The 27,763-nt window shown below is 53.5% G+C and overlaps 1 protein-coding gene and 1 long non-coding RNA gene across 2 annotated transcripts in view; one reads left to right on the top strand and one right to left on the bottom strand.

Moving 5' to 3' along the window:
• Nucleotides 1-10,966, bottom strand: part of LOC117096412 — a 12,081-nt gene extending 1,115 nt beyond the window's left edge. The window contains exon 1 of the long non-coding RNA XR_004442476.1: nucleotides 10,803-10,966. This is a non-coding gene — a long non-coding RNA (uncharacterized LOC117096412). The remainder of the gene's footprint in view (nucleotides 1-10,802) is intronic.
• Nucleotides 10,846-27,763, top strand: CSDC2 (cold shock domain containing C2). Its single transcript, XM_033233803.1, has 4 exons — nucleotides 10,846-11,259; nucleotides 22,773-23,071; nucleotides 24,748-24,870; nucleotides 25,820-27,763. The coding sequence occupies exons 2-4, from the start codon at nucleotides 22,896-22,898 to the stop codon at nucleotides 25,980-25,982; spliced, it is 462 nt and encodes a 153-aa protein (XP_033089694.1). The 5' UTR covers nucleotides 10,846-11,259; nucleotides 22,773-22,895; the 3' UTR covers nucleotides 25,983-27,763.

The raw sequence follows: 27,763 nt of genomic DNA, 5'->3' as shown, positions 1-27,763 counted from the left end.
AGTGATTCTCCTGGCTCAGCCTCCCAAGTAGCTAGGATTACAGGCATGTGCCACCACACCCGGCTAATTTTTTAGTAGAGACAGGGTTTCGCGATATTGGTCAGGGTTGTCTCGAACCCCTGACCTCAGATGATCTGCCCGCCTCAACTTCCCAAAGTGCTGGGATTATAGGCATGAGCCACTGCACCCAGCCTAATTTTTGTATTTGTTTTAAGAGATGAAGTCTCGCTGTGTTGCCCAAGCTGGTCTTGAACTCCTGAGCTCAAGCAATCCTCCTGCCTCAGCCTCCCAAAGTGCTGGGATTATCGGCATGACCCAGTGCGCCCAGCCTCTTCCCTGTCTTAGAAAATGACTTCACTCTTCATTGCTCAGGTCCAAGCCTCAGAATCATTCTCCACTCTTCGTCTCTCACACTCCACGTGAATCCCTGAGCAAATCCTGTTGCTGCTGTCTCCAAAATGCATCCAGAATCCGACCTTTCTCCGTCAGCTCCACTGCCATTCTGGGGTCCCAGCCACCCTCAATCCTCCCCGGGCCTTCGCAGCAGCCCCGGTACAGGTTTCCAGGTTCCTGTCCTTGCGCCCTGCCATCTGCAGGCAACACAGAAGCCAGAGAATTGCTGTTTCAGTGTCAGTCAGGAATTTTCTCTCTTATCCTGCAGACTGTGCAACACCCCATCTCCCTAGAGGAAAAAGCCTGGGCCTTAGGATGACCTTCACAGCCCTCAGGGTCCCCCCGCCCCAGGACTCCTCCAACCTCATGCCCCACTCCTCTGCCTGGAGGCTGTTTTTCAGACACCCCAGACACATCCCCACTCAGGTCCTCCGCCTGTGCTGTTTCCTCTCCCTGAACACCCTTCCAGTCACCTCCTCCAGATCCTTGCTGTAATGTCACCTTGGTGAGGATTGCCCTGGCCCCCTGTTTTATTTTTGTTTATTTATTTTGCAGAGACAAAGTCTCATTATGTTGCCCAGTCTGGTCTTAAACTCCTGAGCTCAAGCGATCCTTCTGCCTCAGCCTCCCAAAGTGCCAGGATTACAAGCATGAGCTACCAAGCCCAGCCCTGACCCCCTGTTTTGTTTTGTTTTTTTTTCTTTCTTTTTTTTTTGAGACGGAGTCTCGCTCTGTCACCCAGGCTGGAGTGCAGTGGCCGGATCTCAGCTCACTGCAAGCTCCGCCTCCCGGGTTTACGCCATTCTCCTGCCTCAGCCTCCCGAGTAGCTGGGACTACAAGCGCCCGCCACCTCGCCCGGCTAGTTTTTTGTATTTTTTAGTAGAGATGGGGTTTCACTGGGTTAGCCAGGATGGTCTCGATCTCCTGACCTTGTGATCCGCCCGTCTCGGCCTCCCAAAGTGCTGGGATTACAGGCTTGAGCCACCGCGCCCGGCCTGACCACCTGTTTTAACCACCCACCACCATCCCCGTACTTCCCTGTTTAATTTTCGTTAGCATTGCCTAGGCTAACATTCCTAGTCTTCCAACATGACATTATTTATTTATTAAGCTATTTTTATTTGTTAGGTTTTTTTTTTTCCAACAGGTCTTGCTCTGTTGCCCAGCAGGAGCGCAGTGGCACGATCATAGCTCACTGTGGCCTTGAATTCCTGGATTCAAGGAATCCTCCTGTCTCAACCTCCCCAGTAGATGGAACTATAGGCACTTGTCACCATGCCCAACTATTTTTTATTATTAATTTTGAAATAGAGTCTCACCCTGTCGCCCAGGCTGGAGTGCGGCAGCGTCATCTCCGCTAATTTCAACCTCCATCTCCCAGGTTCAAGCAATTCTTGTGCCCCAGTCACCTGAGTAGCTGGAATTCCAGGCATGCACCACCACACCCAGCAATTTTTTTGTATTTTTAGCAGAGATGAGGTTTCACTATGTTGGCAAGGCTAGTCTCAAATTCCTCCCCTCAAATGATCCACCCACCTTGGCTTCCCAAAGTGCTGGGATTACAGGCATGAGCCAGTATGCCCTACCTGCAACTAATTTTTAAACATGTTTTGCAGAGGTGGGAGCTCACTTTGTTGCCCAGGCTGGTCTTGAACTCCTAGCCTCAAGCAGTCTTCCCACTTTGGCCTTCCGAAGTGCTGGGATTACAGGCATGAACCACTGTGCCCAACCTTTATTAAATTGATTGCCTCCTTTCCCCTACTTGACTGTAAGGTCCATGAAGACAGATATTTGGTCTCTTTTGTTCACTGTTACTTCTTCAGTACCTAGAAAGGTGCCAGACACACAATAAGTCCAAGACAAATATTTGTTGGATGATTGAGTAAGTGAATGATGAAAAGATTAGCCCAAAGATATATGTGATCCTGGTGGTAAAAGAATCTGGGTCTAGGCCGGGCACGGTGGCTCATGCCTGTAATCCTAGCATTTTGGGAGGCCAAGGTGTGCGGATCACGAGGTCAGGAGATGGAGACCATCCTGGCTAACACAGTGAAACCCCATCTCTACTAAAAATACAAAAAAATTAGCCGGGTGTGGTGGTGGGCACTGGTAATCCCAGCTACTGGGGAGGTTGAGGCAGGAAAATGGCATGAATCCGGGAGGTGTAGCTTGCAGCAGTGAGCTGAGATCGTGCCACTGCACTTCAGCCTGGGTGACAGAGCAATATTCCGTCTCAATTTAAAAAAAAGAAAAAAAGTATTGGCTCTGAGCTTCCTAGCAGCCAAAGCAAAGAGAAAAACATTTTCAGTTACAACTTAGAAACTTGCCAGGTGTACAAATTAGGTTCGGATTTTCTTGATTCTGAACCCTCAGAGGACTTTATAGGTTCTCAAAGAATGGAGCCTCTGAGGAACTGAATGGTGCCCTTGACAGTCTGTCTGAATAGACCCAGGAAAGAATTTTTTCTTTTTTTTGAGATGGAATCTCGCTCTGTCACTAGGCTGGAGTGCTGTGGCGCGATCTTGGCTCACTGCAACCTCCAACTCCCTGGTTCAAGCGATTCTCCTGCCTTAGCCTCCTGAGTAGCTGGGATTACGGGCACGTGCCTCTACACCCGGCTAATTTTTGTATTTTTAGTAGAAACAGGGTTTCACCATGTTGGCTAGGATGGTCTTGATCTCCTGACTTCGTGATCCGCCCACCTTGGCCTCCCAAAGTGCTGGGATTAGAGGTGTGAGCCACCGTGCCTGGCCAGGAATGATTTTTATTTGGGTACTTAATTTTTTTTTTTTTTTTGAGATGGAGTGTCGCTCTGTCACCCAGGCTGGAGTGCAGTAGCACAATCTTGGCTCACTGCAACCTCCGCCTTCTGGGTTCAAGCGATTCTCCTGCCTCAGCCTCCTGAGTAGCTGGGACTATAGGCACATGCTACCACACCCAGCTAATTTTTGCATTTTCAGTAGAGACAGGTTTTCGCCATGTTGGCCAGGCTGGTCTTGAACTCCTGACCTCAGGTTATCCACTTGCCTCAGCTTCCCAAAGTGCTGGGATTACAGGCATGAGCCACCGCGCCCAGCCTTATTTATTTGGGTACTTTTAAAACGTCCCTCACACGCCTGTAATCCCAGCCCTTTGGGAGGCCAAAGCTAGCAGATCACAAGGTCAGGAGATCGAGACCATTCTGGCTAACACAGTGAAACCCCGTCTCTACTAAAAAATACAAAAAATTAGCCAGGCATGGTGGCGGGCGCCTGTAGTCCCAGCTACTCGGGAGGCTGAGGCAGGAGAATGGTGTGAACCCAGGAGGCAGAACTTGTAGTGAGCCAAGATCACACCACTGCACTCCAGCCTGGGTGACAATGTGAGACTCTATCTCAAAAAAAAAAAAAAAGTCCCTCCACGGAGGCCAAGATACAGGCAGAAGTTCCACTGGGAAAGGAAATTCTAGAAAAGGCCTAAACACTAGACATCCTGGGCCAGGTGCAGTGGCTCAAAGCTGTAATCCCAGCACTTTGGGAGGCTGAGGCTGGCAGATGACTTTAGGTCAGGAGTTTCAAACCAGCCTGGCTAATATGGTGAAGCTCTGTCTCTACTAAAAATACAAAAAGTAGCCAGGTGTGGTGGCAGGTGCCTGTAATCCCAGCTACTCAGGAGGCTAAGGCAGGAGAATAGCTTGAACCTAGGAGGTGGAGATTGCAGTGAGCTGAGATTGCACTGTCATTCCTTCCCCTCTCATTTGAGATGAGGAGCAGGCCTCTTACCAGGTCCCCCAAATCCCACACAGTGTGGCTCCCGCTCTTCTCCTACTTGCTGTTCCAGCCACATTTGCAATCTTAAGTTGCTTCAATGTGCAGAGTTCTTTCTTGCCTCTGGGAGTTCCCTGCCCTGCCTTTATTTATTTATTTATTTATTTATTTATTTAGATGGAGTCTGACTCTGTCACCAGCCTGGAGTGCAGTGGAGTGATCTTGGCTCGCTGCAGCCTCTGCCTCCTGGGTTCAAGCGATTCTCCTGCCTCAGCCTCCTGAGTAGCTGGGACTACAGGTGCGCACCGCCACGCCCAGCTAATTTTTGTACTTTCAGTAGAGACAAGGTTTCACTATGTAGGCCAGGATGGTCTTGATCTCTTGACCTCATGATCCACCCACCTCAGCCTCCCAAAGTGCTGAGATTACAGGCGTGAGCCACCACGCCCAACCCCCTTGTTTTTTATTTTTATTTTTTTTGTAACTTGAGATTCCACATTTGTCTGTGGATTTTGTATCATCTGTATCATCTCTAGATGAGATGCGAGCTCCATGAACTCAAGGAGCTCACCTGCTTTGTCTACCGCTGTCTTCCCGGAGCCTTGGCCGTCTGGTACATGGTAGGCAGGCAATAAATATTTGCTGAATGTATGAATGAATGTGCAAATGATGTGGTCAGATCTGCAGGAAAAGATCTTCCCTGGCAGAAGGGTGGTAGTCGGATTGGAGGAGAGAACTGGGAGACAAGGAGAGGGGAAGGAAGGACCACTCTGATTTACTGAGTCCAGGCTAGAGATGAGTCCCACCGTAGGGGAGATGGCATCCAGGGCATTGAAAAGACATTTTGAAGACAGTGTGGCATGGCAGAAATAATAGGAGTGTAATGAAGCCAGAACCTGTGTGTGTGTGTGTGTGTGTGTGTGTGTGTGTGTGTGTTTGAAACGGAGTCTTGCTCTGTCGCCAGGCTGGAGTGCAGTGCTGCGATCTTGGCTCGCTGCAACCTCCACCTGCCGGGTTCAAGCAATCCTCCTGCCTCAGCCTCCCGAGTGGCTAAAACTACAGGCATGTGCCACCATGCCCAGCTAATTTTTGTACTTTTAGTAGAGACAGGGTTTCACCATGTTGGCCAGGATGGTCTCGATCTCTTGACCTCATGATCCGCTTGCCTCAGCCTCTCAAAGTGCTGAGATTACAGGCGTGAGCCACCGCGCCCGGCCGAACCTCTGTGTGTGTGTGTTTTTTTTTTTTGAGACGGAGTCTTGCTCTGTCGCCCAGGCTGGAGTGCAGTGGCCGGATCTCAGCTCACTGCAAGCTCTGCCTCCCAGGTTTATGCCATTCTCCTGCCTCAGCCTCCTGAGTAGCTGGGACTACAGGCGCCGCCACCTCACCCGGCTAGTTTTTTGTATTTTTTAGTAGAGATGGGGTTTCACCATGTTAGCCAGGATGGTCTTGATCTCCTGACCTCGTGATCCGCCCGTCTCGGCCTCCCAAAGTGCTGGGATTACGGGCTTGAGCCACCACACCCGGCCGAACCTCTGTGTTTTAATACCAGCTCCATCACCAGCTGTGATGCTCTGCGTGAGCATCTCATCATCTTGTCACATGGCACCAACACCTTAGAGGTGTATGTATCTCAAAGGGAGGTGGATTCGATGCCACGTAGGTCCAGGCCTGGCCGCCACAGGTGGGCTGACCACCGATAACAGGAGTGAGAATTGTAATTCGGGTGGAATCAGTAGTCTCAGGGGCTATTCGGCTCTAACCCACCTCTTCAGCTTCTCCAAGGCAAGGGAGGCTTTCGAGGAGATGAGCTTTTGAATTCTCAGCTTTTCACAAAAATAGCCTCCACGGCGGAGCCCCTGGTTTCAAGCAGACGATTTCTTTGTTACTCTGCTGCTGGTGGTGGGTGGGTGGGTGGGGCTGCGGCTGCTCTTTTCCTGAATGAACAGCTGTGCCCTCTCATCGCCGGCTCAGGAATAATCATAGCACTGCTTCAACGCTCGGCCCAGCCTCCTTCATTCACTGCTCTCTGGCTGCCTGGCAGCCCTGGGCACATGTTCAACAGCCCATCGGAGGGGCTAAGAGAAAGGAGACTGGACGTGAAGGGAGGGGTCAGGGCCTTGGCCACAGCAGCAGGGCTCAGCCACCTCAGAGCTGGCCTCCAGGGCCCTGCCTCATGTCCCTCATTCCCTTCCCTCACCCTGTCCCCTGACACTGCCTCCTTTCTGTTCCTCCACCACCCCAAGCTCATATGCAACCAAGGGCCTTCCAACCTCCAGAGACTCTTCACTCTTGATGTCTTCTCTCTAGGTCCTGACAAACTGGGTCCTGTGGTCACCTGGAGTGCAGAAAAGTCTGCCCGTCCACTCCCCCTCTGCTGGCCAATAAGCTTATAACCCATCACTCAAACAAGTTGGAGGCCCCTGGGAGAAGGGCCAGCCTGGGCATCCACATTCCAACTTAAGTCCTGACGCCAGTTTTGGTTGGCCAAGCCTGGGCCAGAGGTCCTATAAAACAAATAAAGGCCATAAAGGAAAGTATAAACTAATCAATTATTATAAAGTGACAACCATAAAATCTCCACCTATGTCAGGAAATTGAGTCTTGCGAGACACCCCAGAAACCCCTCATAATTATATTCCTTCCCAATTACAACACCCATCTCCCCAAAAAAGTCAATATCCTGGTTTTTTTTTTTTTTTTAAGATACAGTTTCACTCCCATCACCCAGGCTGGAGTGCAGTGACACAATCATAGCTCACTGCAACCTTGAACTCCTGGGCTCAAGCTATCCTCCTGCCTCAGCCTCCCGAGTTACTGGGACTACAGGTGTATGCCACCATGACCAGCTAATTTTTTAAATTTACTGTAGAGATGGTATCATGATACATTGCCCAGGCTGTATCTGAGCTCAGGCAATCCTTCTGCCTAGGCCTCAATTTTTTTTTTTTTTTGAGACGGAGTCTCGCTCTGTTGCCAGGTTGGAGTACAGTGGCGTGATCTCAGCTCACTACCACCTCCGCCTCCCACGGTCAAGTGATTCTCCTGCCTCAGCCTCCCGAGTAGCTGGGATTATAGCCGCCCGCCACCACGCCCAGCTAATTTTATATTTTTAGTAGAGACAGGGTTTCACCATGTTGGCCAGGTTGGTCTTGAACTCCTGACCTCAGGTGACCTACCCACCTCAGCCTCCCAAAGTGCTGGGATTACAGGCATGAGCCACTGCACCCAGGCCCGCCCTGGCCTAAGAGCTAGGATTATAGGCATGATCTACCACACACCCACCCGTTTCTTTATAATTTTATCACCCAAAACTACATTTCTAAACATTAGCTTTGACTTAGTGTTTCTGAAGCCTCTTCATCTACAGATACCCTCTCTTTTTTCCCTTGTAATTTATTTGCTGAAGAGCCAAGATGCTTTGTACTATACACTTATCCACATTCTGGATTTTGCTGATAGCCTTTTTAAAAAAATTAATTAGGTGGGGCACGGTGGCTCATGTCTGTAATCTGTAACTTTGGGAGAACAAGGCAGGCTGATCACTTAAGGTCAGGAGTTCGAGACCAGCCTGGTCAACATGGTGAAACCCCGTCTCTACTGAAAATACAAACATTACGCCGGGTGCGATGGTTCACACCTGTAATCCCAGCACTTTGGGAGGCCGAGGCGGGTAGATCACGAGGTCAGGAGATAGAGACCATCCTGGCTAACACGGCGAAACCCCATCTCTATTAAAAATACAAACATTAGGCCGAGGGCAGTTTGGTGTGTTTGAAAAACATGGGTCCGCCGTGCGCAGTGGCTCATGCCTGTAATCCCAGCACTTTGGGAGGCCGAGGTGGGTGGATTGCCTGAGGTCAGGAGTTCCAGACCAGTCTGGTCAACATGGTGAAACCCCATCTCTGCTAAAAATACAAAAAAAGTAGCCAGATGTGGTGGCATGCTCCTGTAATCCCAGCTACTCAGGAGGCTGAAGCAGGGGAATTGCTTGAACCAGTGGGCTGGAGGTTGCAGTGAGCCGAGATCGCACTACTGCACTCCAGCCTGGGCAACAGAGTGAGACACCGTCTAAAAAAAAGAAAAACATGGGTCCGGAGATCAGGCCTGGGGCTTCTGCTCCATCACTCCTCCACTTCTGAGCCACGTGACTCAGTGGAGTCCCATGAGCTCTCTGAGCTGTTTCCTCATCCCACTGAAGCCGACAGAGCTCTCAGAAGAAACAGGCGAGGGGCTGGGCACAGTGGCTAATGCCTATAATTCCAGCACTTTGAGAGGCCGAGGCAGGTGGATCACCTGAAGTCAGGAGTACAAGACCAGCCTGGCCCACATGGCATAACCTCGTCTCTACTAAAAATACAAAAATTAGCCAGGTGTGGTGGCACACGCCTGTAGTCCCAGCTACTCAGGAGGCTGTGGCAGGGGAGTAGCTTGAACCCGGGAGGCGAAGGTTGCAGTGAGCTGAGACTGCACCATTGCACTCCAGCCTGGGTAACAAGAGTGAAACTCTGTCTCATTAAAAAAAAAAAAAAAGTCCAGGCGTGGTGGTTCAAGCCTGTAATCCTGGCACTTTGGGAGGCTGAGGCAGGCGGATCACAAGGTCAGGAGATCGAGACCATCCTGGCTAACACGGTGAAACCCCATCTCTACTAAAAATAAAAAGAAAAAAAAATTAGCAGGGCACGGTGGCAGGCGCCTGTAGTCCCAGCTACTCAGGAGGCTGAGGCAGAGAATGGCGTGAACTCCGGAGGCGGAGCTTGCAGTGAGCCGAGAACAAGCCACTGCACTCAAGCCTGGGTGACAGAGCAAGAAGAGAGGGAGAGGGGAGAGGGGAGAGGGGAGAGGGGAGAGGGGAGAGGGAGATAAGGGGTTGTCTGTGAGGGCCCTTTGAAAGATATTATTGCTGGAGGAGAGGAAGGCAAAGAAGAAAGAAGAGAGGATGTTATCCCAGCACTTTGGGAGGCCAAGGCAGGAGGATTGCTTGAGGCCAGCAGTTTGAGACTAGCCTGGGCAACATAGTGAGACCCATCTCTATAAAAATTTTTTGAAAAATTAGCCAGGTATGGTGGTGCACCCATGTAGTCTCAGCTACTCATGAGGCTGAGGCGGGAGGATCATTTGAGCCCGGGAGTCAGAAGCTGCAGTGAGCTGTGATTGCACCACTGCCTTCCAGCCTGGGTAACAAAGCAAGGCCTGTTTCAAAAGAGAAAAAATAAATAAATCAAAAGGAGGAAAGAGAGAATTTAAAGAGGAAGGGAGGCTCCTCTGGGTAAAGTTCTCAGATGGGAGTGTGAAATAAAATCAGAACCCTGGCCAGGTGCGGTGGCTCACGGCTGTAATCCCAGCACTTTGGGAGGCTGAGGTGGGTGGATCACGAGATCAGGAGATCGAGACATTCTGGCTAACATGGTGAAACCCTGTCTCTACTAAAAATACAAAAAAATTAGCCGGGTGTGGTGGCGTGTGCCTGTAGTCCCAGCTACTTGGGAGGCTGAGGCAGGAGAATGGCGTAAACCCGGGAGGCGGAGCTTGCAGTGAGCCGAGATCCGGCCACTGCACTCCAGCCTGGGCGACAGAGTGAGACTCCGTCTCAAAAAAAAAAAAAAAAAAAAAAAAAAAAAAAAAAATCAGAACCTCCCCAGGTAACCACAGGTAGCATTTCTCAACAGTCTCTCTTGCAGAACCAGAAACCCAGACTGTCTGAGCCTGATTGTCCTGAGAGGTTCTGGAAGGGCAGGGGCGTCTGGTGACATTGGGTGGTCCTGGGTTCCGGTGCCCCTCTAGCCAGTTGGAAGAATATAGGCAAGTCAAGTCCTTCCTCCTCCCTGAACCCCTAATTCCTCATCAGTAAAGTAGGGATGACAAAAATAAATTATTAAATCGTTGTGAGGTTTCAATGAGGGCAAAGCTTGCTGCCTGACACAGAGCAAGCCCTTGTCGCGTCTTAGCTATTTGTAATAGTTGCTTGTATTTTTCTCTGTGGTTTCCCTTTTAACGCCCACTTCCTTTTTATTTTAAAAAGACTCCTTTTGAAAATGCCAGCCTGCCTCAGTAGTACCAGGAGACACCAGGGAAAGGCTTCCTTCTTTCCAAGCCGAGGCTGAGAAGGAACAGGAAGAAGGAAGAGAAGCCCCTTTGTGGAGGCCTCCTGCAGCCGGCCCTGGGTTTAGGAACATTACACACTCCACCACCCCCAAAGGCCCTCAGGGGCTGGCCCAAGGTCACACAGCTTGACAGTGCGGAGCACTTCAAAGCCAGGGCATGCGGTGTAGAACAGGCTGGGCACCTGGATTCAATCAGCCCTCTTTTCTTCTCTACTCAGAGCCTCCCAGGCTGTGGGGTATGCACCTGTGCACCTTCAATCCGATCACTTCCTTGGGGTCCTCCTCAATGCAACTCCGTGGAAATATTACAAGGGGTAGACAGAGATGAGCCATGTCAGTGTCTGTACTAGCAGAGGGCAGGACCACTGAGCGTCCGGAGGGGAGATGAGTGTCCGGGCGTCCCTGGGAACCTGGCTTGTCTTGACCCCTCTGGGGGGCTCCTCTTGGCTCTGACCTCCATTCTCCCAGTCTTACCCCCACTCATGCCCACCCACCCCGAGGGGCCCCCAGTGTGCACTCACACACTCACACTCACCACCCCACTTGCTCTCTAATTACCAGGATCGTGGTGCTGTCTCAGGTTCTTCCTCCCCAGCATTCCTCAGCAGCTGCCTTCACTGGGCAGGGCAAATTATACCGTGGCCCAGCCATAAAAGCCACTTTCCAAAAAAAGAAGCTTTAGGGCCCCTGAGAGACGCAGCTGAACCTCTCACCTGGCAGTGCCTGACTCAGGAGGTGATGTCTGGGCTATGAGCGACAGAGCCTGGTGTCCCTTTAAGCAGGGAGTACAAATTCTCATCCCTCCCTCCTGCTCTCCCTGACGTCAGCTGGAAGGCGTGTGAGTGAGTGAGGGGCCGAGGTACCGCCCGCTCAAGCACACACACACACCACACACACACACACACACACGCACATCTTCCAGACCCATACCCTGCCCGCCAGCTCCACGAGCCAGAGAGAAGCAGAGCGCAGACGCCGCGGGAGGCAGTGCCTGGACCCCGGCTGCCCAGTAGAGGTGAGGGGCTAGATGGGGCCTGAGGATACTGTGCTGGAAACTGTGGCTTTGGCCAGGCCGAAGGAGAGAGGTACAATGTGAAGGTGGGGGCTGTATCAGCCCAGTTCAGCTTACAGATAGTGTGTTGGGGGTATAGAGGATCCCACCTGTCTCTCCTTCCCTCCTTCTCTCCCCGTGACCCCCAAATGAGGTGAGGCTGTGTGGCTCCCGTGGGAGCATGTCTGTGTCTGTGTCTGTGTCTGGGACCTGCGTCTGGCTCAGGAGGCAGAGAGCGTCAGATACCTGCCAAGCCGCAGCCTCCTGTCTGGGAAGCAGCAGGAGAGAGGACCGCCTTGACCGGAGAAATCCCAGCGCCGCTTCCAGATGCTGAAAGCAGAGTGCAGCAGGGACCCTCGCTGGTCTTTCCTCTGGAATGTGGGGCTGGGGCTGGGAAGGGACCAGCTGGGACAGGCAGACAGTTGGACCTGGAGCAGTTGTCTTATCCTGACTCTATTTATTCCCCCTTGTGATGGGGATAATTGTGTTAGTTAGCTTGGAGAGGTGGCTCCGTGTGGTTATTCTCTTCCCCCCGGGTACCACCCCACCCTGAGCCCTTGCTTCTTGCCTGCCTGCTGGTCTGCTCTGACCTCCACCCTTGCCAGGGCACAGCCTCCGGAGGGCAGGGGTGATAAGCCAGGGCCTGCTAGGCCACTCCTGTCATGGGATACAGGGACTTAGGGTGGCCTTGGCTGGTGCCAAGCCCCTGAATGGCCTGACCCTGGCACAAGGAGTCCAGGCAGAGATAAGGGGTGACACTGGCACCCACAAGGAGACAGCAGGTTCCTGCCAAGCCGCCAGCCTGTAGGCTCTTCCCAGGGAGAGGGGAGGGGGACACAGAGCGAGAACAATAATAAATACAGAGTGTGAACTGCTGCATCCACTGGGGCTGGGGGAGGGGAGGAGGAAGTGGCACCCGGCGGGGGGTGGGCAAACTCTCTGAGAGCCTGGCATCATGCCGCCTGGCTGTGATCCGGCAGGGGCCTCTCCCTGGGAAAGGGGGTCTCCAGCTTTCTGGGAGATGGGGAACTGGTTTCCCAAACCTCACTCCATCCCAGAGTCCTCTGGGCCCTCCAAATTCTGAATGTTTCCTCCTCCCAGTTTTGCCCCGCCCCCCATTTCCTTGAAGTATTCTCCAAAAATGTCTGTTTTCCGTGTCTGCCCATGTTGACCCATCCTCACCCCCTCCAGAAAAAAAAAAAAAGACAGGTATAGACAGGAACTGCCTGCCTGGTGGCCTGGGAAAAGCCAGAGGACAGTTTTGGCCGCAGATGGCTCTCCCAGGCTTGGAGAGACATGGCTAGGCAATGTTCGTGGATGTGCAGAGGGATTCCCTGAGGGGGACCTGGGGACACTCTTGGATGGCTGGTGGGGAGGGGACACCTGCCAGCTAGTCTGGAGTAGTGCCCCCCAGGGTGGCACCCAGCAGAGAGCGCTCAGGACCTGGCTGAGCCGGTCATGTCCACAGTCACAACTGGGGCAGCTGGGACCCAGAGCCTTGTAGGAATGGGGCTTGGGGCGGTTCAGACCTTTGTCCATGCTGAGCAGCAAATTGGGAGGCTAAAAGTAGTAAGGAGCTCTTCTGCCCCACAGCCGGCAAAATGACACTCCTGAGCTGGGGGACTAGCATGGCACACCAGAAAGCTTTAGGGTCACACTGACTTGAGTTCAAGTTCAGACGCTGTATGTATGACTTTGACCAGCCTATTCCTCTCTCTAGGGGGTCTCAAAATGGGAAAGTGACTTGCTAGGGTCGCACAGCCAAGCACAGGTGGGACTGGGGTGCGAACTTGGTTCTCCCAGTGCTGTCCTGGTTTCCCCACCAACACCCAAGTCAAAGAAGCCCAAAGACCTTAACCACAGCAATTCCCCAGGGCAGCCTGGGCATGTGATGAGGAGGACTACAGGGTCTCTTAAATAATTAAGCTCAAGTATTGGCTGGGACGGCCCCCATGCACAGACGCAGGCACACAGGCTGTGTGGGGGAAGGAACCAGGTTTAATCAGGTCACCTCAGGCTGCAAGAGCAGCTCAGGCACGGATGTATTTTAAGGAGCATCTGGGAGGCTGGGGGAGGGGGAGGAGCCAAGGAAGTGTCAGCTCCTGCCCGAGGTCCTGAGTTTGTTTTCTCACCCTCCCGGGGCCCACCATGTACAAGCCCCCAGTGTTCGGGAAGCCCTTCCAGCGTCATCCTTGTGTTCCCCGTCCTTTCTATTTTTAAGCAACTGTACCCATTCCTCCCATCTGCTCCCCTGTGATGGGGACTTGGGGCTGGGACATTTTTATTGGGGGAGTTGTTTTTAAGCTTAGCAGAGTCGGTGAGTGACTCACCCAAGGTCATGGTCTGAGTCAGCGCAAAGCCAGAAATAAAAGCCCGAGTCCTGGCTCCCCAGGAATTCCACACCCCACTCCTCCTTCTCCAGGGGAGGGTGGGCGCCACCCTCAAGGAATGGCTGGTCTTCACCTCCCCAGACATCTCCAGAGGGCAGACATGCTGCATCTGACCTGCTGTGTGAGCTCAGCGAGCCTCTTCACCTATCTGAGCCTCAGTTTACTCTTCAGAAGAATGGGTGTACTAATGGTAGTTACTGCATGGGGTTCTTATGAAGACAAAACGAAAAAATGGGGCAAAGGGTTTGGCACATGGTCAGTATCAGTAGATCACTAGATGGTGGCTGAGGCTCACATCAGGACTTCCCATGCTGCTTTTTAAAAATTATTATTATTTTTGAGACAGAGTCTCGCTCTGTTGCCCAGGCTGGAGTGCAGTGGCCGGATCTCAGCTCACTGCAAGTTCCGCCTTCCAGGTTCACGCCATTCTCCTGCCTCAGCCTCCCGAGTAGCTGGGACTACAGGTCCATGTTAGCCAGGATGGTCTCCATCTCCTGACCTCGTGATCTGCCTGTCTCGGCCTCCCAAAGTGCTGGGAATACAGGTGTGAGCCACCACTCCTGGCCCCCATGCTGCATTTTAATAATCTGTGTCTGTTCCCCCAACTGGACTGGGGCGCTTTAAGGACAGTTGTCGCCCTCATGTTTGTTGTTCTGGTGCCTGCAGTCAGTTTGATTTCATTTACGTATGTGTTTTTGAAAACCTCGGAGGAGAGTTGGCCTGACTTTCTTTAGTCATCTAGACCAGCGATGATTCATGTAGCTGAAGACAAAGGTGAGGTCCAGAGAGGGGCAGGTGCCTGCCCCAGGTCACACAGCACTGTGTGGCTGAGCAGGCTGCCTTTCCCTGATCTGCCCAGACTGAGAGGACTCATGGTCAAGAGAAGACCATACAGTCAGGCGCGGTGGCTCACGCTTGTAATCCCAGCACTTTGGGAGGCCAAGGGGGTGGATCACCTGATGTCGGAGTTCGAGACCAGCCTGGCCAATATGGTGAAACTCTGTCTCTACTAAAAATACAATAATTAGCTGGGCGTGGTGGCAAGTGCCTGTGATCCCAGCTACTTGGGAGGCTGAGGCAGGAGAATCACTTGAACCTGGAAGGTGGAGGTTTCAGTGAGCTGAGATCGCGCCACTGCACTCCAGCCTGGGTGACAGAGTGATACTTGGTCTCCAAAAAAAAAAAAAAAAAAAAGGATGGGTGTGGTGGCTAACACCTTTAATCCCAGCACTTTGGGAGGCTGAGGCGGGTGGATCACGAGGTCAGGAGTTCGAGACCAGCCTGGCCAACATGGTAAAACCCCATCTCTATTAAAAATACGAAAATTGGCCGGGCGCGGTGGCTCAAGCCTGTAATCCCAGCACTTTGGGAGGCCGAGACGGGCGGATCACGAGGTCAGGAGATCGAGACCATCCTGGCTAACACGGTGAAACCCCGTCTCTACTAAAAAATACAAAAAAAAAATTAGCCAGGCGAGGTGGCGGGCGCCTGTAGTCCCAGCTACTCAGGAGGCTGAGGCGGGAGAATGGCGAGAACCCGGGAGGCGGAGCTTGCAGTGAGCTGAGATCCGGCCACTGCACTCCAGCCTGGGTGACAGAGCAAGACTCCGTCTCAAAAAAAAAATAAAATAGGCCGGGCGCGGTGGCTCAAGCCTGTAATCCCAGCACTTTGGGAGGCCGAGACGGGCGGATCACAAGGTCAGGAGATCGAGACCATCCTGGCTAACACAGTGAAACCCCGTCTCTACTAAAAAATATAAAAAACTAGCCGGGCGAGGTGGTGGGTGCCTGTAGTCCCAGCTACTCGGGAGGCTGAGGCAGGAGAATGGCGTGAACCCGGGAGGTGGAGCTTGCAGTGAGCTGAGATCCGGCCACTGCACTCCAGCCTGGGCGACAGAGCGAGACTCCGTCTCAAAAAAAAAATAAAATAAAATAAAATAAAATAAAATAAAATAAAATAAAATAAAATAAAATAAAAAAAATAAAAATACGAAAAATAGGCAGGTGTGGTGATACACGCCTGTAATCCCAGCTACTCAGGAGGCTAAGAAAGGAGAATTGCTTGATTGCTTGAACCCGGGAGGTGGATGTTGCAGTGAGCTGAGATCGTGCCACTGCACTCCAGCCTGGGTGATGGAGTAAGACTCCATCCCAAAAAAAAAAAAAAAAAAGGACCATGGCCAGCAGGCACAGTGACTCACACTGTAATCCTAGCACTTAGGGAGACTGAGGCTGCAGTGAGCCATGATCATGCCACTGCACTCCAGCCTGGGTGACAAAGTGATAGCCTGTCTCAAAAAAATAAAAACATAAGAGAGCACCATGATAGCAATTTCCTGCCCCATTCTCCATCTTTTTGGGGGAGCTGAGAATTGGAGCAGAGCCCCAGCGTGGGTTGTGGTTCATGTGCCAAGAAGGCTGAGTCACCACCCAGAGTGCCCCATGACACTGCATCCAGCCTCAGGTTATCTCCAAACAGCCTGACATTTGTGTTTACTTCTAGGCCCCTTTGTCTGCAGTCAGTCATTTGGGTCTGGCCTTCTGCAGGGAAATGAAGATGAGCTTTGCTCGGAGCCCAAACGCAGGGCTGGGGGACACGGGGATGCCTACTCACCGGGGGGCCTTTGACACAGCTCTGTGGCTCCTCCCGACAACCTGGGTAGGATGTTACGATGAGCCCCATTTGACAGAAGAGGGAACTGAGGCACGAAAACGGAGAGTTGGCCGGGCGCAGTGGCTCATGCCTGAAATCCCAGCACTTTGGGAGGCCAAGGTGGGTGGATCACCTGCAGTCAGGAGTTCGAGACCAGCCTGGCCAACATGGTGAAACCCCATCTCTGATTAAAAAAAAAAAAGAGGCCGGGCGCAGTGGCTCAGGCCTGTAATCCCAGCACTTTGGGAAGCTGAGGTGGGTGGATCACGAGGTCGGGAAATTGAGACCCTCCTGCCAACATGGTGAAACCCTATCTGTACTAAAATACAAAAAATTAGCTGGGCATGGTGGTACGCACCTGTAGTCCTGGCTACTCAGGAGGCTGAGGCAGAGGAATCGCTTGAACCCCGCAGGCAGAAGTTGCAGTGAGCCAAGATCGCAGCACTGCACTCCAGCCTGTTGACAGAGCAAGACTCCGTCTAAAAAAAAACGCAAAAATTAGCTGGGTGGGGTGGTGGGTGCCTGTGATCCCAGTCAGCTACTTGGGAGGCTAAGGCAGGAGAATCCCTTGAACCCGGGAGGCAGAGGTTGCAGTGAGCCGAGATTGTGCCACTGCACTCCAGCCTGAGGGACAGAGCGAGACTCCGTCTCAAAAAAAAAAAAAGGGAGGGTCACAAAACTGGGTTGCAGTGGAGCCAGGATTTCAACTCAGGCAGTCTGGGTCTCAGGCTGCCCTCTTACCTGACTGCTGGTTCTGAAGGGCATTATTCCTGGCAGGAGATGGCCCCAGAAGGACACATGAAACCCCCCTGGAGCTGGCCTTTAGCTCTGTTTGAGTGGAAACAAATGTTCCAGAAATATATCAGTTTCTCTGCTCTTGGGGGAGTTTATTTTCCCATTTAGTTTCTCAGGGAAAGTTCTTTTGGAAAAACTCCAGCCTCATCTTGGCTGAACCAGGAACAGAATTTATATTCACGGAAAAAGCACTGGTTTACCGTTAGACGGAGCTGGGGCTCTGTCACCTGCTGTGTGACTTTGGGCAAGTCACTCAACCTCTCTGAGCCTCAGCTATCTCATCTGTAAAATGGAAAAATTGCCATTTCGCTTCTATAGGGTAACTGGGAGGCTGAAACGTAGAAAATAATTTCTGTAAAGACTTTTGCACAGTACATGGCATTCAGCCAATGAAAGCCTCATTTTCACTTGCCCTCTTTGGCAGCAATGCTCTGGAGAGGGGGTCTGAACTGGAGGGTTGCTCCGTATCTCCCTGTTCCCTTCTCTCTGGTCTCTCGGGCTGCTGGGTGTTGTACAGCTCCCCCAAGCCCAGGCCCTGGCAGGGCCCAGAGAGGGAAAGGCCCTGTACCATGTCACACAGTAGGTCAATAGCAATGCAGGGCCTGGACACAGGGCGCCTGCCTTCCCACTCGAAGGACCCAGATGATGCTAATTCAAATTCTGGCTCAGACTTTGATTGGTGTGTGTCTTTGAGGAAGTGATTTAACCTCTTTGAGCCTTGGTTTTCTTGTCTGCAAAGTAGGGTAATAATAGCACCAGCCTTTAAGAGCTGTTGCAGGAATTAAATAAAACAAGAGACTGTGGAGCTGTGAGGGGTGGGCGATCCTTAGGGAAGAAAAGAGGAAGAAAATGAATGGTGGGCTTGGCCCAGCTCAGCTGGGTCTCTCCTTCCCTGACTCCCTCTTCCCTCAACACCCAATTCCTCAGCCCTGTCTGGGAGGGGCAGGCTCTCGCCCAGTGCCTACTCAGTGCTTTCCACATCCCACCTCAATTCTCATTTCATCCTCAAAAGAACCCTTGGAGGAGAGTCTTTTCTCTCTCCCCTCAACTTTTTTTTTTTTTTTTGAGACAGGGTCTTGCTTTGTTGCCCAGGCTGTAGTGGAGTAGCTTGATTACCACTCACTGCAGCCTCGACCTCCTGGGCTCAAGCAGTCCTCCCACCTTAGCCTCCTGAGTAGCTGGGACCACAAGCATGCACCACTACACCCAACTAATTTTTTTTTTTTTTTTTTTGAGACGGAGTCTCGCTCTGTCGCCCAGGCTGGAGTGCAGTGGCCGGATCTCAGCTCACTGCAAGCTCCGCCTCCCGAGTTTACACCATTCTCCCGCCTCAGCCTCCCGAGTAGCTGGGACTACAGGCGCCCGCCACCTCGCCCGGCTAGTTTTTTGTATTTTTTTTAGTAGAGACGGGGTTTCACCATGTTAGCCAGGATGGTCTCGATCTCCTGACCTCGTGATCCGCCTGTCTCGGCCTCCCAAAGTGCTGGGATTATAGGCTTGAGCCACCGCACCCAGCCTAATTTTTTTTTTTAAGACAGTGTCTCACTTTGTCCCCCAGGCTGCACTGCAGAGGCGCGATTTCAGCTCACTGTAGCCTTGACCTCCTGGGTTCAAGCGCTCCTGCTGCCTCAGATGCCCAAGTAGCTGGAACTACAGGTGTGCCACCACCATGCCCAGCTAATTTTTGTATTTTTTGTAGACATGAGCTTTCACCATGTTGCCCCAGCTGGTTTTAAGCTCCTGGGCTTAAACGATCCTCCCGCCTTGGCCTCCGAAAGTGCTGGGATTATTTGCGTGAGCCACCTTGCTGGTTGGAGGAGGGATTCGTGTGATCCCCATTTCCCAGATAAGGAAACTGAGGCTGCAATGGGGGATAGGGGAAAAGCCTGTTCTCTCTGCCTTGTGGAAGCTGCCTGTCTCCTGCCCCGCCTGAGCTCCTGCCCTGAGGCCGACTCGCTGCCTCCTCTTGGTCCTGTCTTTGCTGTGGCTCCTCTCCCTCCTTTCTGCTCTCTGGTCTGTCTGCCACCTGAGAGCCCATCGTGGGGAGGCTGCCCTCGACCCTGGCCCAGAATCATTAGTGGGTCCTTCCCCCATCTCTATTGCCCACTTAGCATGAGGCCCTGGAGCCGCGTGGTCACTTGGGTGGGAGGCCTGGCTGTCCAGACCCAGCTCAGCTGCGTCTCCCTGGTAACCGTCATGAGCTGTATCTCCCCCTCTCTATCCTCCTCTTCCCTCCCTGCCCCTCTATGGCCTTCCAGCACTGGCTGTCCCTGCCAAGCACAAAACCAGGCCTGGGAAAACTGCAATTTGGAGACCAGGCCGGCCCTGCTCCCTAGAGGGCGGGAGGCAGGGACTCTGTTCCCATCGCCTGCCACCCCTCACCCAGGTGGGGCAGGTGGCACTCTAGGAGTTCACTGCAGGGCATCTGGTGCTTCCCAGCTGTGTCATCTTGGGTAACTTTGCTGCCCCGTCTTCTTTTTTTGGTAACAGCTTTACTGAGATATCGTTCACATACCATAAAATTCACCTGCTTAAGGCGTTCAGTTCAGTTGTTTTTAGTACATTCACAGAATTGTGCAGCCATCACCACAGCCAATTATAGAACATTTTCATTCCCCAAAAAGAAACGTTCTAGCCATCGGCAGCCCTCCCCTCTCCCTCCTCCCCAGCCCTGGTGACCACCAGTCGACTCCCTGTCTATGAGGATTTGCCTCAGAGACGGTATCATGCCCTCTGTGTTTTTTCAGGACTGGCTTCTTCTCTGTGACCTTGCAAACATTGTAGCATAATGTATGCAGGGTTCATCTAGGGTATAGCATGAATCAGTATTTCTTCTTTTTCTTATGGCCAAGTGCTAGTCTACCATGTGGCTAGACCATACTTTATTTTTTATTTTTATTATTTTTTTTGAGACGGAGTCTTGCTCTGTTGCCCAGGCTGGAGTGCAGTGGCGCAATCTCAGCTCACTGCAAGCTCCGCCTCCCGGGTTCACGCCATTCTCCTACCTCAGCCTCCGAGTAGCTGGGACTATAGGCGCTCGCCACCATGCCTGGCTAATGTTTTTTTTTTTTTTTTTTTTTGAGACGGAGTCTCGCTCTGTTGCCCAGGCTGGAGTGCAGTGGCCGGATCTCAGCTCACTGCAAGCTCCGCCTCCCAGGTTTACGCCATTCTCCTGCCTCAGCCTCCTGAGTAGCTGGGACTACAGGCGCCTGCCACCTCGCCTGGCTAGTTTTTTGTATTTTTTTAGTAGAGACGGGGTTTCACCGTGTTAGCCAGGATGGTCTCGATCTCCTGACCTCGTGATCCGCCCGTCTCGGCCTCCCAAAGTGCTGGGATTACAGGCTTGAGCCACTGCACCCGGCCTGGCTAATTTTTTTTATTTTTAGTAGAGACAGGGTTTCACCATGTTAGCCAGGATGGTCTCGATCTCCTGACCTTGTGATCCGCCAGCCTCAGCCTCCCAAAGTGCTGGGATTACAGGTGTGAGCCACGGCGCCCGGCCAACCATACTTTATTATCCATTCACCTGCTGATGGGCTTGGGCTGTTTTCACTTGTTGGCTGTTGTGAATGAGCACTGGTGTGACCATTCATGATCATGAACACTTATGTCCAACTGTGTTGTTGCTTTTTTTTTTGGAGACAGAGTCTCGCTCAGTCACCCAGCCTGGAGTGCAATGGTGTGATTCTCGTGCCTCAGCCTTCCGAGTAGCTGGGACTACAGGCATGCGCCACCACACCCAATTAATTTTTGTATTTTTAGGAGAGATGGAGTTTCACCATGTTGGCCAGGCTGGTCTCGAACTCCTGACCTCAAGTGATCTGCCCACCTCGGCTTTGCAAAGTGCTGAGATTACAGGTGTGCGCCTCCACACCCGGCTGTTTGTGTGGTTGTTTCTTGAAGCTTCCGTTTTCTTCTCCCCAAAGTGAGGATAATGGGTGAAAAGGCCAAACCTGGTTTGCCCTGCCTCCTGGAGTGAGCTCAGACAGAAAAGCCCCACATCAGCCTTTTCAGGGTTGAGGGTCTGAGGCGAGCCAAGCCCGGGGCTCTACCGCCTTCCTGACCGGAGGAGGAGGGTTTTGGGAGGAGGGAGGATACTACTCCACCTCCACCCCTAGGCATGGCAGAGCCAGCTCAGCATCTTGGCTTAGAAAAATTCCTCTTGCTGTATTATCTTGAACAGAGGTCAAAAGACCTGCTCCAGTGGACCCCTGGACTCACCCAGGCCTGCCATGCAGTGTGTTCAGGCTTTCTGAGCTCTGGACTCCTAAGGAAACTTACAGGAACCTTGTGGGTGATTTTCCTTCCCTGGAAACTCCAAGCTCTGAGGTGAGAGGGGTATAAAATGGAGGCCACAGGCCTGTAATCTTAGCACTTTGGGAGGGTGAGGCAGGTAGATCAAGTGAAGTCAGGAGTTCGAGATCAGCCTGGCAAACATGGTGAAACCCCGTCTCTACTAAAAATACAAAAATTAGTTGGGCATTGTGGCAGGTGCCTGTAATCCCAGCTAGTTGGGAGGCTGAGGCAGAAGAATCACTTGAACCTGGGAGGCAGAAGTTGCAGTGAGCCGAGATCACACCACTGCACTCCAGCCTGGGTGACAGAGTGAGACTCTGTCTCAAAAAAAAAAAAAAAAAAATTAGCTGGGCATGAGGGTGCATGCTTATAAGTTCCAGCTACTTGGGAGGCTGAGGTGGTAGGATCACTTGAGCCCAGGAGATGGAGGCTGCAGTGAGTATGATCATGTCAGTGTTCCCCAGTCTGGATGAGACCATGTCTCAGAAAAAAAAAAAAAAGGATCAATGCTAGTCCCATTTTACAGAACAGAAAATAGTCCGAAGTTAAGAGTGGTGACCAATGGGCTGGACGACTTGGCCCATGCCTGTAATCCCAGGACTTTGGGAGGCCACAGGGAGCAGATCACCTGAGGTCAGGAGTTCGAGACCTGCCTGGCCAACAAGGTGAAATCCCATCTCTACTAAAACTACGAAAAATTAGCCAGGCGTGGTGGCGGGCACCTGTAGTCCCAGCTATTCAGCAGGCTGAGGCAGGAGAATCGCTTATACCCAGGAAGCGGAGACTGCAGTGAGCCGAGATCGTGCCATTCCACTCCAGCCTGAGCAACAAGAGTGAGACTCTGTCTAAAAAAAAAAAAAAAAAAAAAAAAAAAAGTTGACCAGGGCCTAGGCCATGTAGCCAGAAAGTGGAGGATGCAGGATTCAAATCCAGCCCTGGGTGTGGAGCCCACACTCCCACCTGCCATGTTGGAGCTGATGTTTGGCTTGGCTTGCTTGAGGTCACCAAGTTGTAGGTTACAAAGCTAAGATTTGAACCCGTGTGTGACTCTGAAACAACTGACCCTTATGCCAAACCATATTCCAGACCATCACTGGCCGCCCTACCCAGCCACCTCCCAGGCTCCTGGAGTTAGAAAATTGAACTGTAAACTGGAAGGACTTAGGGGTCATAAGACCCCTAGTTTTATTTTCTGGTGAGGACTCTGAGCCACGATGGGGTCGCTTGTGACTTGAAGTCACACCACGAAGATAGCAGGTAGGACTAGCCCTCTTGACTGTGGCCAGGGTCCAGAAGCTGCTCCCCTGGACTGGGCTCACCTGTGCCTCTTTCTTCCTCTTCCAGACGGAGCCCGTGGCTGGTGAGGCCGCAGAGCAGGGCCAGGCCGGGCCCTGCCCTCAAGGACGCCCAAACCCCTCATCGGCCCCTGGGCCCCAGAGCCCACCAGGCTCTCCCGCCGGCCCCACCATGACTTCGGAGTCCACGTCACCCCCAGTTGTGCCCCCGCTCCACTCCCCCAAGTCCCCAGTCTGGCCCACCTTCCCCTTCCACAGGGAGGGCAGCAGGGTCTGGGAGAGGGGTGGTGTTCCACCTCGGGACCTACCCAGCCCTCTGCCCACCAAGCGGACCAGGACCTACTCGGCGTGAGTACCTGCCCCTTGCCCAGGCCCTTGACCCTTGCCAGGACACAGGCTGACCATCCCCATCCTTTTCCAACTCCTGTTGTCCTCACCTGGGATAGGGGAACTGTGTGTGGACCTTCCGGTAACTGGATAGATGTTTGTCCCCTCCATTCATTTATCCATCTATCCACCCACCTGTCTGTCCATCCATCCATCCACCCATCCATCTGCCTGTCCATCTGTCCGTCCATCCATCCATCCATTCATCCATCCACCCATCCATCCATCCATCCATCCATCCGCCCACCCACCCACCCATCCATCCATCCACCCACCCATCCATCCATCCATCCATCCACCCACCTGTCCGTCCATCCATCCACCCACCCATCCATCCATCCATACATCCACCCACCCACCCACCCATCCACCCACCACCCATCCATCCATCCATCCATCCATCCATCCATCCATCCACCCACCCATCCACCCACCTGTCCGTCCGTTCATCCATCCATCCATCCATCCATCCATCCATCCATCCATCCCACAAAGATTTACTGAGCTCCGGACCAGGGGGATCCAGGGATAAGACAAAGCCCCAGCCCATAAGCTGCTTACAATCTAGAGGGAACTTGTTCGCCATCCATTACCACCCAGCAGGGTTAGGAGTGAGGACCCAGCACGGGGTACCAGAGGAGATGATGATCTGGTTGGGTTTGGAAGATGTATCAGGTGAAGAAGGGAGCTGGCGATTCTGGGCAGATGGCACAGCGTGGGCAAAACCCAAGACACAGAGTTAACCTTTGGAGAGGGGTGGGCAGGGGGGACAAAGAGTAGCCCTGGGCCTTTGGGGTAGGTCACCAATGAGGTGGCATGGGGGAGTAATAAGGGTCCATATGGGGGAGGCCAAAGGATCTTTTGGGAAGGACAGGGTCTCGCTCTGTCACCCAGGCTGGAGTACAGTGGTGCAGTCATGACTCACTGCAGCCTCAACTTCCTGGGCTTAAGCGATCCTCCCACCTCAGCCTCCTGAGTAGCTGGGACTACTGGCGCATGTCACCACCCCCAGCTAATTTTTTAAAAAATATTTTGGGCCAGACATGGTGGCTCATGCCTGTAATCCCAGCATTTTTGGAGGTTGAGGCGGGTGGATCATTTGAGGCCAGGAGATCAAGGCACTCTGGCCAACATGGCCAAACACTGCAAAACCCCGTCTCTACTCAAAATGCCAAAACTTATCTGGGCGTGGTGGTGGGTGCCTGTAATCCTAGCTACTCAGGAGGCTGAGGCATGAGAATCACTTGAACCCGGGAGGTGGAGGTTGCAGTGAGCTGAGATTGTGCCCCTGCACTCCAGCCTGGGTGACAGAGCGAGACTCTGTCTCAAAAAAAAAAAAAAAAAAATTTTTTTTTTGTAGAGATGGGAGTCTCCCTATGTCACCCAGGCTGGTCTCAAACTCCTAGGCCCAAGTGATCCTCCCGCCTCAGCCTCCCAAAGTGCTGGGATGACAGGTGTGAGCCACTGTGCCGGGCGGGCCTCAGTATCATTGAATGGGGATGACTATGTGGTTTCTGGCCTGGGGCAAGTTTCTCGCAGCCCTGAGGCAGGCTCAGCAGAAAGGGCCCAGAACAGCTGTAGGAGTCCGGGGAGGAGTTCCTCAGGCCGCAGCTGCAATCCCACTACCCTATCTCCAGGACAGCCCGGGCCTCAGCTGGGCCCGTGTTCAAGGGCATCTGTAAGCAGTTCTCACGCTCACAGGGCCATGGCTTCATCACCCCCGAGAACGGGTCCGAGGACATCTTCGTACATGTGTCTGAGTGAGTCCCCTCCACCTCCGTTCTTGGCCCCTGCCCTAGTGTCCCTAACGGTGCCTCAAAAATCTCTCTCCAGGCCTCTCCCGTCCCTGGCTGAGGTCTGTATTCATGGCACCTTTTCTGTCCTCTGAGTAGGGACTGAGGGTGTGTTGGGGGAGGAGGGCTGTGGCCAGATGGGGAGTGGGCATGCAGATCCCAGAAGCCTGGGAGCCAGCAGCTGGGCCCTGGATCCCATTCCAGCATCATGGTGGTCTGAGAGGGCTAGGCCAGCTCCTGAGCCTCTTGGCCTGGAAAGGGCCTTCAGGTGGATGGGCCAGGAGGTAGAGATGGATGTCATGCCTAGACCTGGCCCCACCCACTCCTAATGCCAGGAGGACTGGGTGGAGGTCACTGAGCTTCTCAGCTTTAGGGACCTCCCTGTGCCCTTTCACATCTCAGTCCTCAAGGGACCCAGAAAGGGAGGTACAGTTTATGAATCCCATTTTATTTGTTTATTTATTTTTTGAGACGGAGTCTCGCTCTGTTGCCCAGGCTGGAGTGCAGTGGCACAATCTCGGCTCAGTGCAACCTCCACTTCCTGGGTTCAAGTGATTCTCCCCCTCAGCCTCCCAAGTAGCTGGAATTACAGGTGTCAGCCACCACGCCCAGCTAACTTTTTTATTTTTAGTAAAGACAGGGTTTCGCCATGTTGGCCAGGCTGGTGTCAAACTCCTGACTCAGGAGATCCGCTCGCCTCGGGCTCCCAAAGTGTTGGGATTACAGGCGTGAGCCACTGTGCTTGGCCATGAGTCCCATTTTACAGATTCGAGAGCTGAGGTTCTGAGAAGCAAGACCTGGCCAGGCCTCCTGACCTAGGGAGGCCTAGGGCCAGGCTGCCCCCGAGGCCAGGCCGCAGGACTTTCCAGGGCATAGGGCCTGCCACTGGGCTAATACCCCTTTTCCTGCCCGCCAGCATCGAGGGGGAGTACGTGCCGGTGGAGGGCGATGAGGTGACCTACAAGATGTGCCCTATCCCGCCCAAGAACCAGAAGTTCCAGGCTGTGGAGGTGGTGCTCACTCAGCTGGCCCCCCACACTCCCCACGAGACGTGGTCTGGCCAGGTCGTGGGCTCCTAGGCTGGGTGGCTCACAGGCCAGCTGGCCGGGGGGGTGGGGAGCCACACAGGGTGAACGGGCAGCAGCCAGCTCCATGCCCCACTGCCCTGGCTGATCAGTCCTTCGGTGGCCTCAGTGTGCACGTCTGTCTGTCCGTCTGTGCTTGTGGCTGTGAGCGTGTGCCTCCACCCACCCCATGACCCGTGACTACTGTGCGAGCTGGAAAGGAAGTGGGTGGAGGGCGAGGCCACCAGACCTGGCTTTTCGCTGTCCACTGCCTTTCTCCTCCCTTCCCTGCTGCAGACACGCAGGACCCGCTCGCCCTCCTACCCACCCATCCCCATGGTGACTGAGCCTCGAGAGCCTGTGCTAGGCTCACTCCCCGGCCTCTGCCCCTGAGCTGTCCCATGTCAGTCCACAGTTCTCTGTGCTACTTACGTCTCCCTCCCTTGGCTGAGGTCCCCCGCCACCACCTAGACCCTTTCCTCAGAAGCCTGGCCGGTGGGTGCTTTTGGGGAGCCTCCCAGCCTCTGGCAGGGGAGGACAAATACAGAGGCACACAGGCCCCTCACTGCTGAGGCCAGCCTTTCTTCCTGCTCTGCTCTCAGTGCACTAGAGAGGCAGGAAGAGGGGCCTGAGGGCGGAAGGGGTTTGGGGCTCCCATTTCGCCGGCCAGTCCCTCCTCCTCAGCCTGGCAGTGGCTCTGGGCTCCTTCTCCTGGGCTGTACTGAGCCGAGCCCAGGGGTTTGCAGAGGGTGGGGGTCCATCTCTCCAGCTTGGCTGCAGCCCTCCTTTACCCTGACTCACAAGCACTGCTGATGCTCTGGGCCACACCCGGCTGACAGCTGCTGAGGTTGCCGCGATGGACGGACACACATCCATCAGGCAGGGCCGGGCCGGGGCACCCACAAGGAGGGCCCTCAGCCTGGTAGACTGGCCCTGTGGCCCCCACGTCAAACCCTCTTCCCAAAGCCCTGACAGACCAGCGGCTGAGGTGTGGCTCTTGCTTTTATCGTGTCCATCCCTGAAGATGTGTGACTGTCGCTGTCACCTGGAATCCTTTTGGGGCCAAGATGTGCGTGCACTTGGGGTCATGGCCATCCACTCCCATACAGGGGTGAGGGTGGCCTGGCCCGGGAGGCCAGGAAGGAGGGCCCTGTCTGCCTCCACTCTGGGTGCACCCCCTGTCTACCACCCTCCCTTCTAGAGAGCACATCGCCTGACTGGGGAGAAGTGGGGCCATGGTTCCAGGGAGGGCCGACCAGGGCTGGGACCCTTATGAGACCCAGTCTGTGAGTAAAACTGGGGGCTCAAATGCCCAGGATGAAGGGATCAGTGACTGTCTAGGAGGATCCCTGGCCTTGTAGGTGCCCCAAGACCCCAGGGTAGAGATCAGCCGGGATGCCTGCATCCCAACCCTGCCCCGGGGCCCATCACATAAAATGTGGGAGCCCAGAGCTGCTGAGGTATGCTGGTCAGCTCCCCTAAAATGGGCACGGCCCAGCCTGTCCCATGAGGAACAAAGGCCCCTGGCCCCTTGAGAGAGGGCTTGTTAGTGAGGGATGACTCCTGGGGGCCCCCAAGGCTCCCCTCCTGTAGGGAGGCCACCTTTTAAGGTACCACTATCAGTCAGGATGTGGTGGCATCAGCCCTGGGGCCACCTGGGTGGCAGGGGGTCAGCAGCTCTCCTCCCCACTCACAGGCTTTGCAGTGCCCCTTTGGAATTCCTCCCAAGACCCCTGGCCACCCAGACCCCCCCATTCTTCCTAACACTGGCAATAAACCCTCAACTGTGACCCACT

This window comes from Trachypithecus francoisi, unplaced genomic scaffold (assembly GCF_009764315.1).
Source record: "Trachypithecus francoisi isolate TF-2019V2 unplaced genomic scaffold, Tfra_2.0 Lachesis_group14, whole genome shotgun sequence".
Classification (NCBI taxonomy): Eukaryota; Metazoa; Chordata; class Mammalia; order Primates; family Cercopithecidae; genus Trachypithecus; species Trachypithecus francoisi.
Note: the sequence above shows the minus strand (reverse complement) of the source record. Positions and strands in the feature narration are given on the sequence as shown.